The sequence below is a fragment of the Eulemur rufifrons genome, chromosome 3 (genome assembly GCF_041146395.1).
Source record: "Eulemur rufifrons isolate Redbay chromosome 3, OSU_ERuf_1, whole genome shotgun sequence".
NCBI lineage: Eukaryota > Metazoa > Chordata > Mammalia > Primates > Lemuridae > Eulemur > Eulemur rufifrons.
The window spans coordinates 24,284,051-24,300,141 of NC_090985.1; the positions used below are offsets into that span (position 1 = coordinate 24,284,051).

The window sequence follows — 16,091 nt, forward strand, 5'->3', positions numbered from 1 at the left end:
TGGCTGCGGCAGAGGCAGGACCCCAGGCAGGTGGCAGACCCTTGAGCTCTGCCTTCCACCCCAGCATCTCTGCCCCATGGAGGCCCAAGGAGCTGGGTTCAGGGAGGACACTGGCAGCCCAGCTCTACAGGCTGCAGAGCAATACATGTGGGTGTCCTGTGCCTTGCAGGATGCTTGGGGCCTCCACCAGGCTCAGATGTGGCTCACAGGTGGCCCCGTGGAGTAGGGAAGAGCAGCCCCAGCACCGTCTCCCCGACCGGGTAAGCAGGCCACGAGTGCACTCCCACCGCTCTGCTGATGGCCCAGCCATGCCCCCACGTGTCTTCCTGACACAGAATCATCCTTCTTGGCCTCACCCCAAGAGGCACAAGTGTTCTGGGCCGAGGACAGCTGCCCTGGGGTTGGGATTCCTGAGCCCCCAGGGCCCCGAAGTGGGTGGAAGGAGATGGAAGCCTGACTTCCTGGGTGGCCTTGCCTCAGTTTCCCAAGTGCCACCCATGTGCTAGGCCCCTGCTAAGAGCTTCCCCAGGGTCCTGGCTGAAGAGGGGGCTGTAGGGTGGGTTATGTGTGCCCAGACACGTGCCAGGGGCAGAGGTTGCAGAAAGAATGCTCCAGAAACCTGAAGTGCTTCCCACCCCCAGGCCTGAGGTGTAGGTAGGTGGGAATAGGGACACCCTGCACAGCATGACGCCAGGGGCAGCAGGAGTCATCGGGAGGGTGGGGAGGGCAGCAGGGAGGCTTGGTCACAAGGTCTGCTGTGGCCAGTCCCTGCCACTCCTGGCCTCTGGGCATGGGGCCTGCAGGGCAGCACCTGTGCGCTCAAAAGCAGGCTGGCTGGTCCTGCTGAGCTTAGAGCCCAGCTGCCTAAGGCTGTGGGAGCCGAGCAGAGGCCAACCCTCCTGGGAACAGAGGACTGCCAAGAGGGGCACAGGGTGGGTGCCAAGCAGGGGCCCTTCCCAGTCTGATTCTGTATTTAGAGAACGGTAAGCCCAAGGGCTGTCCTAGAAGCCACAGAAAGCAGGCTCTGCACAGAGGCGGTGAAGGTGGGGGCTGCAAACCCTGAGCCTCAGGATAGGGCTGCCTCCCCCCATAGCATGCACAGCCTCATGGTGGGTTCCCAGACAGGGCACTGCCCACCCTCCCTGGCCCAGGACCTACTGCTTCATGGCCAGGAGCTTGGAGTCCATGCACTCCTGCCTGCCCTTCATCAGCTGCACATCCGTCAGCAGCTTGGCAACGCTGTCCTGGCGGATCTTCATGTCCTCGCTCTTCAGGGTAGACACCTGGATCCCGAGGGGGGAAAGAATCACTGAAGTGGCCCAGAGCCTGGCAGGCTCTCTGGCTGCAGCCCGGCCCAGGGAGGGGGCAGGGCCTGGGACACAGCCGGAAAAGTCATGAAGGGTGTGGCCAGGACAGCTGCAGGGAGGTCTGGGGGAGGAGGCTGGACAGAGGCTGGCAACTCACACTGGTCACTTTCCTCTTAATATTCTCCAGGAGCTGCTCCTGGCCACGCAGGAAACAAGGGTGCTGGAACTCAGTGTCGTCCCTCTCAGGCTTGACCAGGCCGCCCTGCTCAATGTGGACCACTTTCCGGAAGCCGTCTGTACATAATGGGTGGATGCAGCTCTGCCTAAGACCTAGGGACCAGACCCCCCTGCGACAGCCTGGCCACTAACCCCACGGCAAGCAACGAGCAGTTCCTGAAGGGCTACACTGGCGTGGCCCTGGTTAGACTCCATGCTGCCCACTCAGAGCTTGTGCCTGGGTGGTCTTAGTCTCAGGGAGACCCCATGTCCCCACGTCTCCCTTCCCCAATGCATGTGGGAGTGTGGCTAGGGCTTCACAGCTCTTCCCTGGGGACCCTAGGTTCACACCCACAAAAACCTTTCCCTCAAGGAATAAGCACCCACCCCAGGCCCCCAGTTTTCAGGGCTCCATGCCATGCCCTTGGCCACTGCAGAGGGTTCTGTCCTTCACCCTCAGGGTAGGTCAGCTTCCCCACACACCCCAGGCTGGCTGCCCAGTCCCTCTGAGCAGGGGACCCTCATCCCCCACAAGCCCGGGGCGGGGCAGGCACACTCACACATGTTGAGCTGCCGCACGAAGCTGGCCATGTTGTTGTGCTTGAAGTACTTGGGCAGCACCTCCTTGGCGAACTGGCCCTGGTCGAACACGTGAAAGCTGTTCCCGCTCTGCCAGGAGACACATGGATGGGTCATGTGTGGTGGCAAGGCACGGAGGTATCTGTGGCCTGAGGGGACCCCTCCCCATGAGTTGGGTAGGGCACATTCCTAACCCTACGGGGCTGGTGGGGGGTCCCTCGGCCTGCATCTGCATTGAGGTGCAGGCCTGGGTGGTGGCCAGATGCTCAGTTTACATTCATGAGACACCCACAGCACTTGGAGCCCATTCTCTAGGGGATCAGTATTTAGTTTTAATCGGCAAGTTTTCCTTAAGAACAGCTAAAACCCCAAATTGAGGCAGCCAAAGAAACGGGAATCTAATTTCTGTTACATTGAAGGAAAACACAGTTATGTTCAGAAATGCAAACTTCATTCCTCTATTGCCATGTGAGACAAGAAATAGCGACTGTCAGAAATTGCATATGCCGTCAGGAGGAGCTGACCAGGCAGGAGTCTTTGCTGGCCTCAGTCATGGTGGCTCAGAGAAGGCGCCAAGATGGAAAGACGGAGAGGCCCAGAGCAGAGCCAGAGAAGAGTGTGCAGGGCATCTGCACAGGAGTGGGGGCGACTGACCCAGTGAATGAACCAGTTAAAGACAGAGCAGGCCCTGCTGGAGAAGGGAGTTACAGCTGCGGACAGGGGAAAGCCAAAAGGCCCCTGTGGTGTTGGACTGGAACTGGAATACTGCTCTTCAGTATAGAAAGACAGGAGAATAAACATGGGCACAAACATGTGAGGTGAGTGGGAACAGCAGAGGAAGGGGGTCCAAAGCAGCAAGAGGAAAGCTGGTAAAAATGTTAGTCAACTTTTCCAGAATGCTGAACATTAATGGGAGAACTGCAGCAGTACAGGGAGTGTTTATTCAAGAAAAGCAGTTGGATCTCAATAAGAAAAGTGAGCACTGTGGCATTTTACCCTGCCCTGTTCCTGCTCTATCTCAGCTGCAATCACTGTGGAACCAGTGACCTGGCAGCCCCTGGGGGAGGAGGACCCGGAGCTTCTTCAGGCCCCTCGTGGCAGCTACCTGGGAGCTCCCACTTCTCAGGCTGTCTTGGATTTGACTTGAAGCTCTCCCAATGTAGAAAAGCCTTTTCCTAGGAGTGCTTGTTGAAACAGCTGGAGATAATTTTTAATTACTCTGGCTGCCTCAGGCAGTGCGTAACAGTTCAGGACAAGAGACTAGCACACTTTAAAAGAAAAAGCTGGAGAATGAAGTATCACTAAAGGCTCTGAAAAATCCCCAGGAACCCAGAAGCCATGTGCATGAGCAGAGTTGTGCCCTCGTTGAGGAAAGACCTGAGGAAGCCCTAAGCTGTCACCTCTGGCTGACCTTGAGGCTCTGTGTAAGCATCAAGGGAAGGATAAAAGGTCTGTCAACCATCTGGCTGAGTACTGAAGGTGTGCCCCAACATACAGAGTCCCCCAGAAAAGACTGGGAGACTCATTGCCTCCAGGCTCTTAAGGAAATTTCTGCCCCATCACTATCTAACCAAACAAGAGACTGAAGTGGCCATGAACAACAGAGAACACAGACTTTATAGCAACAGTCCAGAAAAGCTACCAAAGTACAACTGCAGCAAACTACAACAGCAATGAATCCTGGGAAATGGGAGAATCTGAGCTCCATAGTTGCCACATTATATTAATTAGAAATCTAGTTTTCAACAAAAATTATGAGATCTGCAAAGAAAGAAGGTATGGCCCATACACAGGGAAAAAAAAAAAAATCAGTCAAGAGAAACTGTCCTGGAAGCAGCCCAGACTTACTAGACAAAGATTTTAGGTCAACTATTTTAAATATGTTCAAAGAACTAAAGTAAACCACATCTAAAGAACTGAAGTCTGAGAATGATACCTCACCAAATAGAGAATATCAATAAAGAGACAAAAATTATAAAAAAGCACTACATTGAAATTCTGGAGTTGAAAAGTACAATAATTCAGATTAAAAATTCTCCAGAGGGGCTCAAGTGCAGATGTGAGCAGGGAGAAGAAGGAATCAGCAAACATGAAGATAGGCCAATTGAGATCATCCAGTCTGGGGAAAAGAAAGAAAAAAGAATGAATAAAAATGAACAGAGCTTCAGAGACCTGCAAGACATCATCAAATGTACAACATATGCATAATGGTAGTCTCAGAAAAATGAAAGGGACAGAAAAATATATGAAGAAAAAATGCCCAAAATCTCCACAAATTTGATGAAAAACATCTAGGAAGCTAAACTCCAAGTAGGATAAACTCAAAGAGATTCCCACCTAGACACTTCATAATCAAAATGGCAAAAGCAAAAGGCAAAGGAAGACTCTTGGAAAGGCCGGGTGCGGTGGCTCACGCCCGTAATCCTAGCCCTCCAGGAGGCCGAGGCGAGTGGATCGCTCGCGGTCAGGAGTTCGAGACCAGCCTGAGCAAGAGCGATACCCCATCTCTACTAAAAATAGAAAGAAATTATCTGGCCAACTAAAAATATATATAGAAAAAATTAGCTGGGTATGGTGGCGCATGCCTGTAGTCCCAGCTACTCAGGAGGCTGAGACAGTAGGATCGCTTAAGCCCAGGAGTTTGAGGTTGCTGTGAGCTAGGCTAATGCCATGGCACTCACTCTAGTCTGGGCAACAAAGCGAGACGCTGTCTCAAAAAAAAAAAAAAGACTCTTGGAAGAAGCAAGAGAGAATAGACTCATTGTAAATAAGGAATCCTTAATAAGATTAACAGCCAATTTCTCATCAGAAACCATGAAAGCCAGAGGCAGTGAGATGACATATTAAAAGTGTTAAAGAAAAAACCCCGTCAGTCAAGAATTCTATATCCAACAAAACTATCCTTTGAAAATGAAGGTGAGATTTCCACTTCTGGGATGGCAGTGTCAGGAGCTTTGTGGAAGCAATTCCCAGTGAAACAAGCAAAACTTATGTAAGTCTCTGGAAATTGTCCTAAAAGCATATGACAAATAACAAAAACATTTACTCAATAAAATCTGTTGAAACTTGGTAAGAACAGTGAGCCTTTGTGGTATCTGAGCTACAACCCACTCTCTCCCAGCTCACCATGGTGGACACTACACTCTGGGAGGGTGGGGCCAAGATGGGGATCCCTCAATTCCCAGTTCAAGCTTTCTGTATCTCACTTGGATGGGCAGACAACCAGAATTTCTCATCCTCTCCAACTGCAAGTTGAAGAGACTAAACTCCTACTGAGTGTGACCAAGTAGTCAGAGGTTCTCTTCCTCCACCTTGCCCCTACCCACAGAATGCAGACTCTGTCCCAGACACAGCAAGCTGAGAATACTGGGACTCTGATCACCCTCCCCCCAGTTTGCATGCAGGGGAGAGTTGAATGTTGAGAGAGTCAAGCTGAGAAGGCCAGTGGCCACTGCCCTGCCCTGTGCCCAGAGTAGTGGCTCAGAGAAATTTGCCCAGAAAGAGGAAGTCCATAAGGAAAGAGCTCTGAAGGTTTCCCCAAGGAAACTCACTTTATTTCAAATTGCAAGCCCAAAAGTGCTCTTAAAAACAGTAACTCCTCTAAATTAAGAGTAACAAGTTAGACTACAGCCTCAAAAACTACCACGGCTCAAAAAACCCCACAGAACCCCCCCACACACACACCACAATCCCACAATACCACTCCGAAAAATCCCAAAACAAACAATAAAATCCCACCACTACCCAAATTTAATTGGATCAGATTGCTGAAAAATTTGTGCCCCAGACCACTGTCAAAAACAATAGAGTAATTAGGCAATAATTAATGGAACTTAAAGGTTGGATGTAATACTATATGAGGCAGTAGAGAGATCAAGGAGAAATAGACTTCGCAAAAATAGCCTAAGTCACAAATAATAACAACAAAAGCAGCACCAGAGAGGGGGAAAAACAATCATTCAGAGGTATTAAAATATATTAACTAAAACATATAGTGTTTGAACAACAAAATACAAGATATATAAAGAAAAAGGAAAGTGTGAATCCACACGGGAGTAAAAGCAAGCAATAAAAATTGTGAGAAGGACAAGATGTCAGATTTAATAAAGACTTCAAAAAAGTCATTATAAATATATTCAAATAACTCAAGGAAATTATGCTTAAAGAAGTACAGGAAGGTAAGGCCGGGTGCGGTGCCTGACGCCTGTAATCTAACACTCTGGGAGGCCAAAGCAGGAGGACCACTTGAGGTCAGGAGTTTGAAACCAATCTTAGCAAGATTGAGACCCTGTCTCTACTAAAAATAGAAAAATTAGCCCAGTGTTGTGGTGCACACCTGTAGTCTCAGCTACTCAGGAGGCTGAGGCAGGAGCATTGCTTGAGCCCATGAGTTTGAGGTTGCAGTGAGCTGTGATGACACCACTGCACTCTAGCTGTGGGGACAGAGCAAGATTCTGACTCAAAAAAAAAAAAAAAAAAAGTGGGACACCTTTAATTTCACCAGCATACATGTAATAGGAGTACCATAAGGAAAGGAGAACCAGAAAAAGTATTCAAAGAAATAAGGCCTGAAAACTCCCAAAATTTACTAAAAAAATCCATGAATATGGTATGTCTCTATTTACTCCAGTCAACTCTGATTTCTTTCATTGTTTTATAATTTTATGGTTTTTGCATACAGATATGTGCATGTTTTATTAGGTTTATACTTGAGTGAGGGTCTCACTCTGTTGCTCAGGCTGGAGTGCAGTGGCACCATCATAGCTCACAGCAACCTCAAACTCCTGGGCTCAAGTGATCCTCCTGCCTCAGCCTCTGGAGTACCTGGAATAACTGTCACTTGCCATCATACCCAGTTTATTTTTCTATTCTTTTTTTGTAATGACAGGGTCTTGCTCTTGCTCAGTCTGGTCTCGAACTCTTGGCTTCAAGCAATCCTTCCATCTTGGCCTCCCAAAGTGCTAGACTACAGGTGTGTCAAGTGATTTTTTTTTGAGCAATTGTAAATGGGATTTAAAAAAATCCATTTCCTACTGTTCATTGCTGATATGCAGAAGTAAGATAGATTTGTGCAGTGACCTTCTATCTAGTAACCTTGCAACTCATTCATTAGTTCCAGGAGTATTTCTGTAGATTTCTTGGGATTTTCTATGTGGACAATCATGTTATTTGTGAATAAGGATAGTTTTATTTCTTCCTCTCCAATATGTATTCCTTTTATTTCTTTTTCTTATTGTACTGGATAGGATTTGTATTACAATGCTGAATAGAACTGCTAAAAATAGGCTTCATGGCTTATTCCTGATTTTAGGGAGAAAGCATTCAGTCTTTTATCATTACACAGTTAGGTATAGATTCTTTAGACACTTTTGTATCAGGTAAAGGAAGTTCCCCGTTATTCCTAGTTTTCTGAGGGCTTTTATTTCTTAAATGTCATGAATGTTAAACTTTGTAAAATTTTTTTGATAAATAATATGATCATAGTTTTTCTTCTGTAGACTGCTGATATAGTGGATATTGATTTTTATTTGTTTTTCACTTTTTAAAAAATTTCAGCATGTTATGGGGGTACAAATGTTTAGGTTACGTACACTGCCTTTGCCCCACCCAAGTCAGAGCTTCAAGCGTGTCCATCCCTCAGATGGTGTGCACCGCACCCATTAGGTGTGAATATACCCATCCCCTCCTCCCTGATTTTTAAATGCTGAGCAGCCTTGCATTCTTGGGAAAAATCCCAATTGTTGTGACATTAATTTTTATATAAAAAAGACTATATTTAGAAATACATTACTATTATTCTATATAATGCTGAATTGATTTGCTAAAATTTTATAGAAGATGTTATAAAAGAGACTGGTTTGTGGTTTTCTTGGACTAATTTTTTGCTTAATACTGGCCTCATAAAATGAATTGTAAAGTGTTTCCTCCTCTGCTAACTTCTGGAAAAGACTGTATAAAATTGGTGTTATCTCTTCTTCAAGTGTTTGAATTTGCCAGTGAAATAATTCGGGCTTAGAGATTTCTTTTTTTGAAGGTTTACAACTAGGAATTCAATTTCTTTAATAGTTTTAGGACTGTTAATGTTTATCTCTCATCTAGTGTGAGTTTTTGGTAGTTGGTAGTTTTCAAGGAATTGGTCCATTTCATCTAAGTTGCCAAATTTACATTCATAGAGTTGTTTATAGTATTTCCTTGTCTGCGGGTCAGTTGCGATGTGTCTTCTTTCCTTCCTGATTTTGATAATTTACATCTTTTCCTCTTTTTTCTTTTGTTATTCATGCTACAAGCTCATCAATTTTTGAAAATCTTTTCAAAGTATCAGGTTTTGGGTTCATTTATCATATTGTTTTACTGTTTTCTATTTCACTTATTTCTTTTTTTTTTTTTTTTTTTGAGACAGAGTCTCACTCTGTTGCCCAGGCTAGAGTGAGTGCCGTGGCGTCAGCCTAGCTCACAGCAACCTCAAACTCCTGAGCTCAAGGGATCCTCCTGTCTCAGCCTCCCGAGTAGCTGGGACTACAGGCATGCATCACCATGCCCGGCTAATTTTTTCTATATATATTTTTAGCTGTCCATATAATTTCTTTCTATTTTTAGTAGAGATGGGGTCTTGCTCTTGCTCAGGCTGGTCTCAAACTCCTGAGCTCAAACGATCCGCCCACCTCGGCCTCCCAGAGTGCTAGGATTACAGGCGTGAGCCACCGCGCCCGGCCTATTTCACTTATTTCTTCTGCTGCCTTTTACTTCCTTCCTTCTGCTTGTTTTGGGTTTACTTTGCTCTCCTCCCAGCCCCACTTTATTAAGGTAGAGGCTTAGAAAGCCATTCTTTTTGTCTATTACACCAATAGTCACTTATTGGTATAATTTCATTTATCATGTATTAGGTACATGTATATGGTATACTTTTACACAATGAGAAGCACAATAGGCTTGTTTACACCAGCGTCACTACAAACACATGGGTAATGCATGGTGCTATGACATCAGGAGATAAACATTTTCCAGTGCCATTATAATCTTAAGGGCCTATTGTTGTATATGTGGTTCGTCACTGAGTGAGATGTTATGCAGCACATGGCTGTGTATCTTTCTTTCATCCTTTTACTTTTAACCTAATTGTATTGTTACATTTGATGTGAGTTTCTTTTTAGTTGAGTCATTAAATAAAAATCCATATTGTCTTTTAGTTGGTGTGTTTAAATGAGGGGTAGACAAACTTTTTCTTAAAAAAAAAAAAGATAGTAAATATTTTAGTCTTGGGCCGTACGGTCTCTGTTGCAACTACTCAACTCTGTTGTTGTAGCACAAAAGTAGCCATAGAAAAATCTTAATAAATGGATGTGGCTGTTTCAATAAAACTTTACTTACAAAAAACAGTCAATCCATGGGTTTCCTGACTCCTTATGTTGTGGCTGTGTTATGTATTACATCTACATACATTGAAAATTCCATCAGACGATGCCACTATACACTGGTTTTAACTATCACACACGTTTTAAAGAAGTAAAGAAGACTAGTTGCAATTTATATATAGTTAATTCTATATAAATAGAGTCACTATTCCCGTTGATTTTCCTTCATTTCTGATGTTCCAAATTTCCATCTGGTGTCATCAGCCTTCTGTTTGAAGAATTTCCTTTAGTAATTCTTTTAGAATAGGTTTTCTAGCAACATATTTTTATAGTTTTCTCTTATTCAAGGATGCCTTAACCTCACCTTTGTAACACTGAAAGATATTTTCCCTGGAATACAGAATTCTGAATTGACAGTTCTTTTCACTCACTCTGTTTCCTTCTGGCTTCCATGGTTTCTGATGAGAAACAGTCTTGTGAGTCATTGCTGCTTTGTCAATAATGTATTGTTTTTCTGTGGATGTTTTCAGAATTTTGTCTTTAATTTTCAGAAGTTTGATTATGATGCAATGCATCTTGGTGTGAATTTCTTTGGGCTTATCCTTTTTGAGGTTTGCTGAACTTCTTGAATTTATCAGTTTATATCATTTGCATAATATGTAAGTTTTCAGCCATTATTTCTTCAAATGTTTTTTTCTTCTGCATTTCTACTCTCCTTTTGGGACTCTGATGACACAAACGTCAGACCTTTAGGTACTGTCCCAGTGGTCTCTGAAATTCTGTTCACTTTTTCTACCAAATTTTTTTCTTTCTGCTGTTTAGATTATTTTCTACTGCTCTATTGTCAAGTTCATTGACTTTCCTCTGTCATTTCCATTTTGTTATTCACCCCATCTAGTATTCCTTATTTTGGTTATTGTAATTTTTAGTTCTAAAGTTTCAATATGGTTCTTTTTTTTTTTTTTTGAGACAGAGTCTCACTCTGTTGCCTGGGCTAGAGTGCCGTGGCGTCAGCCGAGCTCACAGCAACCTCAAACTCCTGGGCTTAAGCAATTCTTCTGCCTAAGGCTCCCAAGTAGTTGGGACTACAGGTATGTACCACCACTCGCAGCTAATTTTTTCTATTTTTAGTTGCCTGGCTAATTTCTTTCTATTTTTAGTAGAGATGGGGTCTCATTCTTGCTCAGGCTGGTCTTGAACTCTTGACCTATGCGATCCTCCCGCCCCGGCCTCCCAGAGTGCTAGGATTACAGGCGTGAGCCACTGCACCTGGCCTCGATATGGTTCTTACTTGTAAGTTGTATTTCCTTGCTAAGCCCTTCTTTATATTCATGTCAAGAGCATCTACCCTTACTTTGTGTGACATTTTTATAATAGCTGCTTTGAAGTTGTTGTCAGACAATTCCACTATCTGTGCCATCTTAGCCATTGGCATCTTTTTGTCTCTTTTCCCATGTGAATTGAGATTTTCCTGGTGTGTATGTATGCTGAATAATAGGTTATATCTTGGTGTTAAGTGTTGAATTATGTACCCTCTACCATATGCACAAAAGATATGTTCAAGTCTGAACCCACAGTACCTTGGAAAGTAACTGCATTTGGAAACAGGGGTGCTGCGGATGTAAACAGTTAACATAAGGTCACACTGGAGAAGAGTGGGCCCCTAATTTAACACGGCTGAGGTCCTCTAAGAAGACAGCCATGTGAGATACACAGGAAGACTGCCAACTGACAACAAAGGCAGAGATTGGGCTGTGTGGCTATAGGCCAAAGACTGACAGAAACCAGCACAAGCTGGGACAGGCAAGGAAGGGTCCCCTAATACAGGTTTCAGAGGGAGCATGCCATGGATATCAGACTTCTGGTATCTAAGACTGTGAGACAAAAATTTCTGTTGTTTTCAGAAACTCAGTTTGTGGTTCTTTGTTATGGCACGCATTATGAAACTAATACCTGGACATTGTGAATGTTTTGTCGGCAGTTGGGGTCTTGTTTAACTCCTACAGAGAATGTTTTTTTTTTTTTTTTTTTTTTTTTTTTGAGACAGAGTCTCACTCTGTTGCCCAGGCTAGAGTGAGTGCCGTGGCGTCAGCCTAGCTCACAGCAACCTCAAACTCCTAGGCTCAAGCGATCCTCCTGTCTCAGCCTCCCGAGTAGCTGGGACTACAGGCATGCACCACCATGCCCGGCTAATTTTTTCTATATATATTTTAGCTGTCCATATAATTTCTTTCAATTTTTAGTAGAGATGGGGTCTCGCTCTTGCTCAGGCTGGTCTCGAACTCCTGAGCTCAAACGATCCACCCACCTCGGCCTCCCAGAGTGCTAGGATTACAGGCGTGAGCCATTACAGAGAATGTTGATATTTCTGTTTTAGTGGGCAATCAACCTGGTTGGGCACAAGTCACATATTTTGCGGGCCGAGTCAGTTCTGTTTTCAAAGCCTCTGTGACACTATCAAGATCGGCCCCGTGTGCACCACCTAGTGGCCAGTCTGGCATCTGGGCAGTGTTGTGTCCTGGAGTTCAAAGTACCAGGAATGTTTGGGATCAGCTAACATACACACATGTACAGCCCCGGGTGAGCCCAGGAGTTCTCATACACAGCCCTATGGGATCACCTTCCTGAGCTACTCCTCTGCAATTTCCACAGTACTTTCAAGTTCCCTGGGGCTCCATTTTTTAGTTCGCTGGTCAAAGATCTAGGGTTTAATTTTGTCCACTCTGCTGTACACCTCTTGAGAATGCTTTTCGGTCTGGGTCTCATGGAGCGGGGAGATGACAAAGGGAGAAATCAATGGGTGTCCACCTCAGCCTCTTGAGAACACAGCTCCTCTGTTCAGAGAGGAAGGAACCCCTCTCTCAAGAGTTTTAGGCGCTGGTGGGCCTGCACTGTCACCACTGTCGCTACCATTTTCTGTAGCTGGGGTGTGAGATAATGGAGGGGAGAAAATACAGAGAAAAAGGGGAGGAATTACTTCATTCTCTGAGCATGTGGAGACCCTTTTCTACTTCTCTAGCTATGGCTAGAGGGTATTTCCTAGAGCTTTCTCTGTCCGTGCCGATACCGACTTTGGGGCTTAGGGTATATTAAATGCAGGCCAGGGTATTGAAAGGAACAAAAATAGCAATCTCACCATCAGTTTGGTGGCTCTTCAAATTCTGGTATTCCTTGCCAAACTACATGCTACTATTTACTTTTTGGAATCCTCAAATTGTTTCTGTATCCTGTCAAAGTGTTATAGTTGCATCCAGTGAGAGAGACAGGATGTAGCGTGCTTACTCCATCTTACCTGCAATAAGCACATCCTTTCCCTCCTCTGAATGAAGAGTTAGCAAACGTTTTTTTTGGTAAAACATCAGCTAGTAAATATTTCTGTCTTTGTAGGCCATGTGGTATCTGTTTCTCTGTACTGAACTCTGCTGTTATATATAGCACAAAACTTTATTTACAAAATGGGCAGTGGCTAGATTTGGGTCATAGGCGGACGTAAGTTGACACCTGCCTTCAATCATAAGTTGTTGAACTTGTGTTGCTTTGAGAAGCCCAAAGCTATTTGATTCCTAATTCTTTGTATGAGAACTGTTCCTCCCTCAACCCCTGAAAAATGTTGGGACAATAATGACCTTCTCTTTGTCCCCAGGATTCTAAGATTTCACATTTCACAATGATGAGCTTTGTGATGGATCTTCTTTTGTATTTATTGGTCTAGAGAGCTAGGAGGCTCTTAACTCAGACTGCTCAGTTCTAGGGAATATTCCTGATTTTCTCCTTTTGTAATAGTTCTGTTACACTTTTTTTTTTCTTTCTAGGACTTCTATTAGGTAGATATAATAGCTTTTGAACCAATCTTCTAATTATCTTAAATATTTGCTCGTTTTCCATATTTTTTTTGTTCTAATATCTGGATTATTTTCCCAACCTTATTTTAACCATTTTAATAAATTTTCCATTTTTGCCACCGTATTTTTAATTAAGAATTTTGTTTTCTGACTGGTCTTGTTTCACTGATTTAATGTTTTCTTCTATCTGACAATTTTTTTCTGTTTTTGCCTCACTTTTGTTAGAAGCTTTCCCATAAGTGTGACACCTTGTGTGAAATGAAACACTAAGCCCCAACCACCAACTGAATGGACCCCCTCTTGGTCAATGGGACCCCAGAAAACCCTAAAGCTGAGTTGCTGGCCATAATAGGCGAGGTCAGACATGCCTCTTAATGCCCCCTCTCTTTTTGGAGATATCCTTTGTAACAGTGAGATGCTAAATCATTAACAGGCCTAAGGCTATACAAGACAGCTTAAACCACACTTGTAGACAAAGCTTCATTTCTTTAACCAATTATAAATCAAAGAATCTTTAAACTCACCTACAACCTGTAAGCCCCCACCCCTCCTGAGATGTCCCGCCTTTTCAGGCCAAACCAATGTAAGCCCTCCACATACTTACTTAGGGTCTTCATGAATGTATCAGACCATTTTCTCAGGACCTCTTGAGACCATCTGCTCTGGGTTGGTCACACACATTTGGCTTAGAATAAACCTCTTTAAATTATTTTACAGAGTTTGGGCCTTCTTCCATTAACACTTGCTTGTTCATTCATATTATAGAGTAAGAGGCTGGGCACTTGCTTTATTGGAGGGTGATCTGCTTGGCTGGTTCACAGCTATAGGTATCTGAAGGTCTTATTGCCTGGGCTAGTAACTTTCTTTCCTCCAAGATGAATTCTATAACCTCCTGCCTGAAGAGCATAATCCTAGTTGTCAGCAGTTGTTCAGTGCCAAGTGTGGGAAGAGGGTTGGGAGAAGGGCTTCCTTCATCATGAAAACAGTTACCAAGTCCCTTCACCTTCTGTCCTGTACCCTGGCCCTTGCCTGGCCTGGGTGTGCCCAAGTCCAGCGTCCAGCAGGCCAAAGCTTCCATTATCCTGCTAGGGTAGAGGAGGTTCAGGTTTGCAAAACCCATGTCTGTGTCTTGAAAAGTAGCTGGCACCTCTAATCCCAAGTATTTAGGGGCTCTGTGAATGAATCATCTGATTTGAGGTGTGTCCCAGGCTGCCTGCTTGCTTAGCTTGCTTCTTTCTCTGGTCTGCTAAGTGGTTTTATCTTCCAGAATAGCTTCCGCCGTTTCTATCCCTGTCCTCCCAGTCTTTGTGATACTAGGCTCCCCGCTTTTTTTTTTTTTTGAGACAGGCTCTTGCTCTGTCACGCAGGCTGGAGTGCAATGACATGATCATAGTTCACTGCAACCTTGAATTCCTGGGCTCAAGCCATCTTCCTGCTTTAGCCTCCTAAGTAGCTGAGACTACAGGCACTCACCACCATGCCTGGCTAATTTTTAAAAAATTTTTTCATAGAGATGGGGTCTTGCTATGTTGCCCGGGCTGGTCTCAAACTCCTGGCCCCAAGAGATCCTCCTGCCTTGGCCTCCCAAAACACTGAGATTACAGGCAAGAGCCACCGTGCCTGGCCTATGCTCCCCACTTTTAAAATTTAAACTCTATATTCTAATTCAGTAAGCTTTAACCAGAAATCCTAGGTACTCCATAAATGTTACCTCATTTAATCCTCACAAGCAACTGACTTCAGAGAAGAGTAAGGCTCTGAGGAGATGGGAAGAGGCTTGCTCAGGTCCCACATTCAGCTGCACAGCCAGGACCCAAGCTCGTGGGCAGCCTGTGGAGAGAGACCACGTCCTTTCCGCTCTACCCAAAACTCGAGACAGACCCACATTTTAGGGGTGGGAAGAGGAACCAGAGGAGACTAAAAAGAAACCATGAGGGGGATTAGAGGTTAATCAGGAAAGGCGTAAGGACTTGTCAAGGAGCAAAAGGAGTCACCAGATCACTCTTCCAGAGCGTGGCTGTGTGGGGAAGCAGCAGCAGGTGGTGGCAGTTCACACTGAGGCAGGGGCAGGCACGCAGGAAGGTTTAAGTGACAAGACAGGTGCTTGGTGGGCTGCTGGGGAATGTGCCTAGCATAGGAGCTGGAGAAATGGGGGAAGAAAGGACCAGCCCTCTGGGACTCTACCCTCTCCCGATGCCTTACATGGGGTGCTTCCCAGGGGGCGTCCATCACCCACCAATGACTTAAACCTCATGCTGCCTCCACCCCCAGGCTGGACTCTCTGCTGAGTGCTAGCTACACCTGCTTCCTGTGTCTCTGCACGGCTGACCCCCCCCACATTTCTAAAAAGAAAGATATAATTCATAGACAGTAAAATCTATCATTTTAAGTACATAGCTTGATCAACTCTCCACATACAGTTGATTAACCCCCATTACAAGCAAGGAACAAAACACATTTCTATCATCTCAAAAAGTACCCTATATCCCATTGCAGTCAATCCCCTCCCTTCATCCCCAGTGAACCACTGATCTCAATTTTGTTCCTACAGTTTCGCTTTTTCCAGAGCGTCATATAAATGGAATCATATAGCATATCGCCTTTTTTTTTTTGAGACAGGGTCTCACTCTGTTGTTGCCCAGGCTGGACTGTAGTGGCATCATCACAGCTCACTATAACCTCAAACTCCTGGGCTCAAGCAATCCTCCTGCCTCACCCTCCCAAGTAGCTGGGACTACAGGTGTGCACAACTCCTGGCTAATTTTTTCTATTTTTTAGTAGAGATGAGGTCTCGC

The 16,091-nt window shown here is 44.8% G+C and overlaps 1 protein-coding gene across 2 annotated transcripts in view; it reads right to left on the reverse strand.

Annotated features, from left to right (window-relative positions):
* The window catches only part of HSF1 (heat shock transcription factor 1), a 30,380-nt gene that overhangs the window by 3,650 nt on the left and 10,639 nt on the right, over positions 1-16,091 (reverse strand). For both annotated transcript variants that reach the window (XM_069466752.1, XM_069466751.1), the window contains exons 2-4: positions 2,084-2,192; positions 1,465-1,601; positions 1,159-1,283 (exon numbers count right to left, since the gene is read on the reverse strand). In XM_069466752.1, coding sequence (XP_069322853.1) covers positions 1,159-1,283; positions 1,465-1,601; positions 2,084-2,192 — 371 coding nt within the window. The remainder of the gene's footprint in view (positions 1-1,158; positions 1,284-1,464; positions 1,602-2,083; positions 2,193-16,091) is intronic.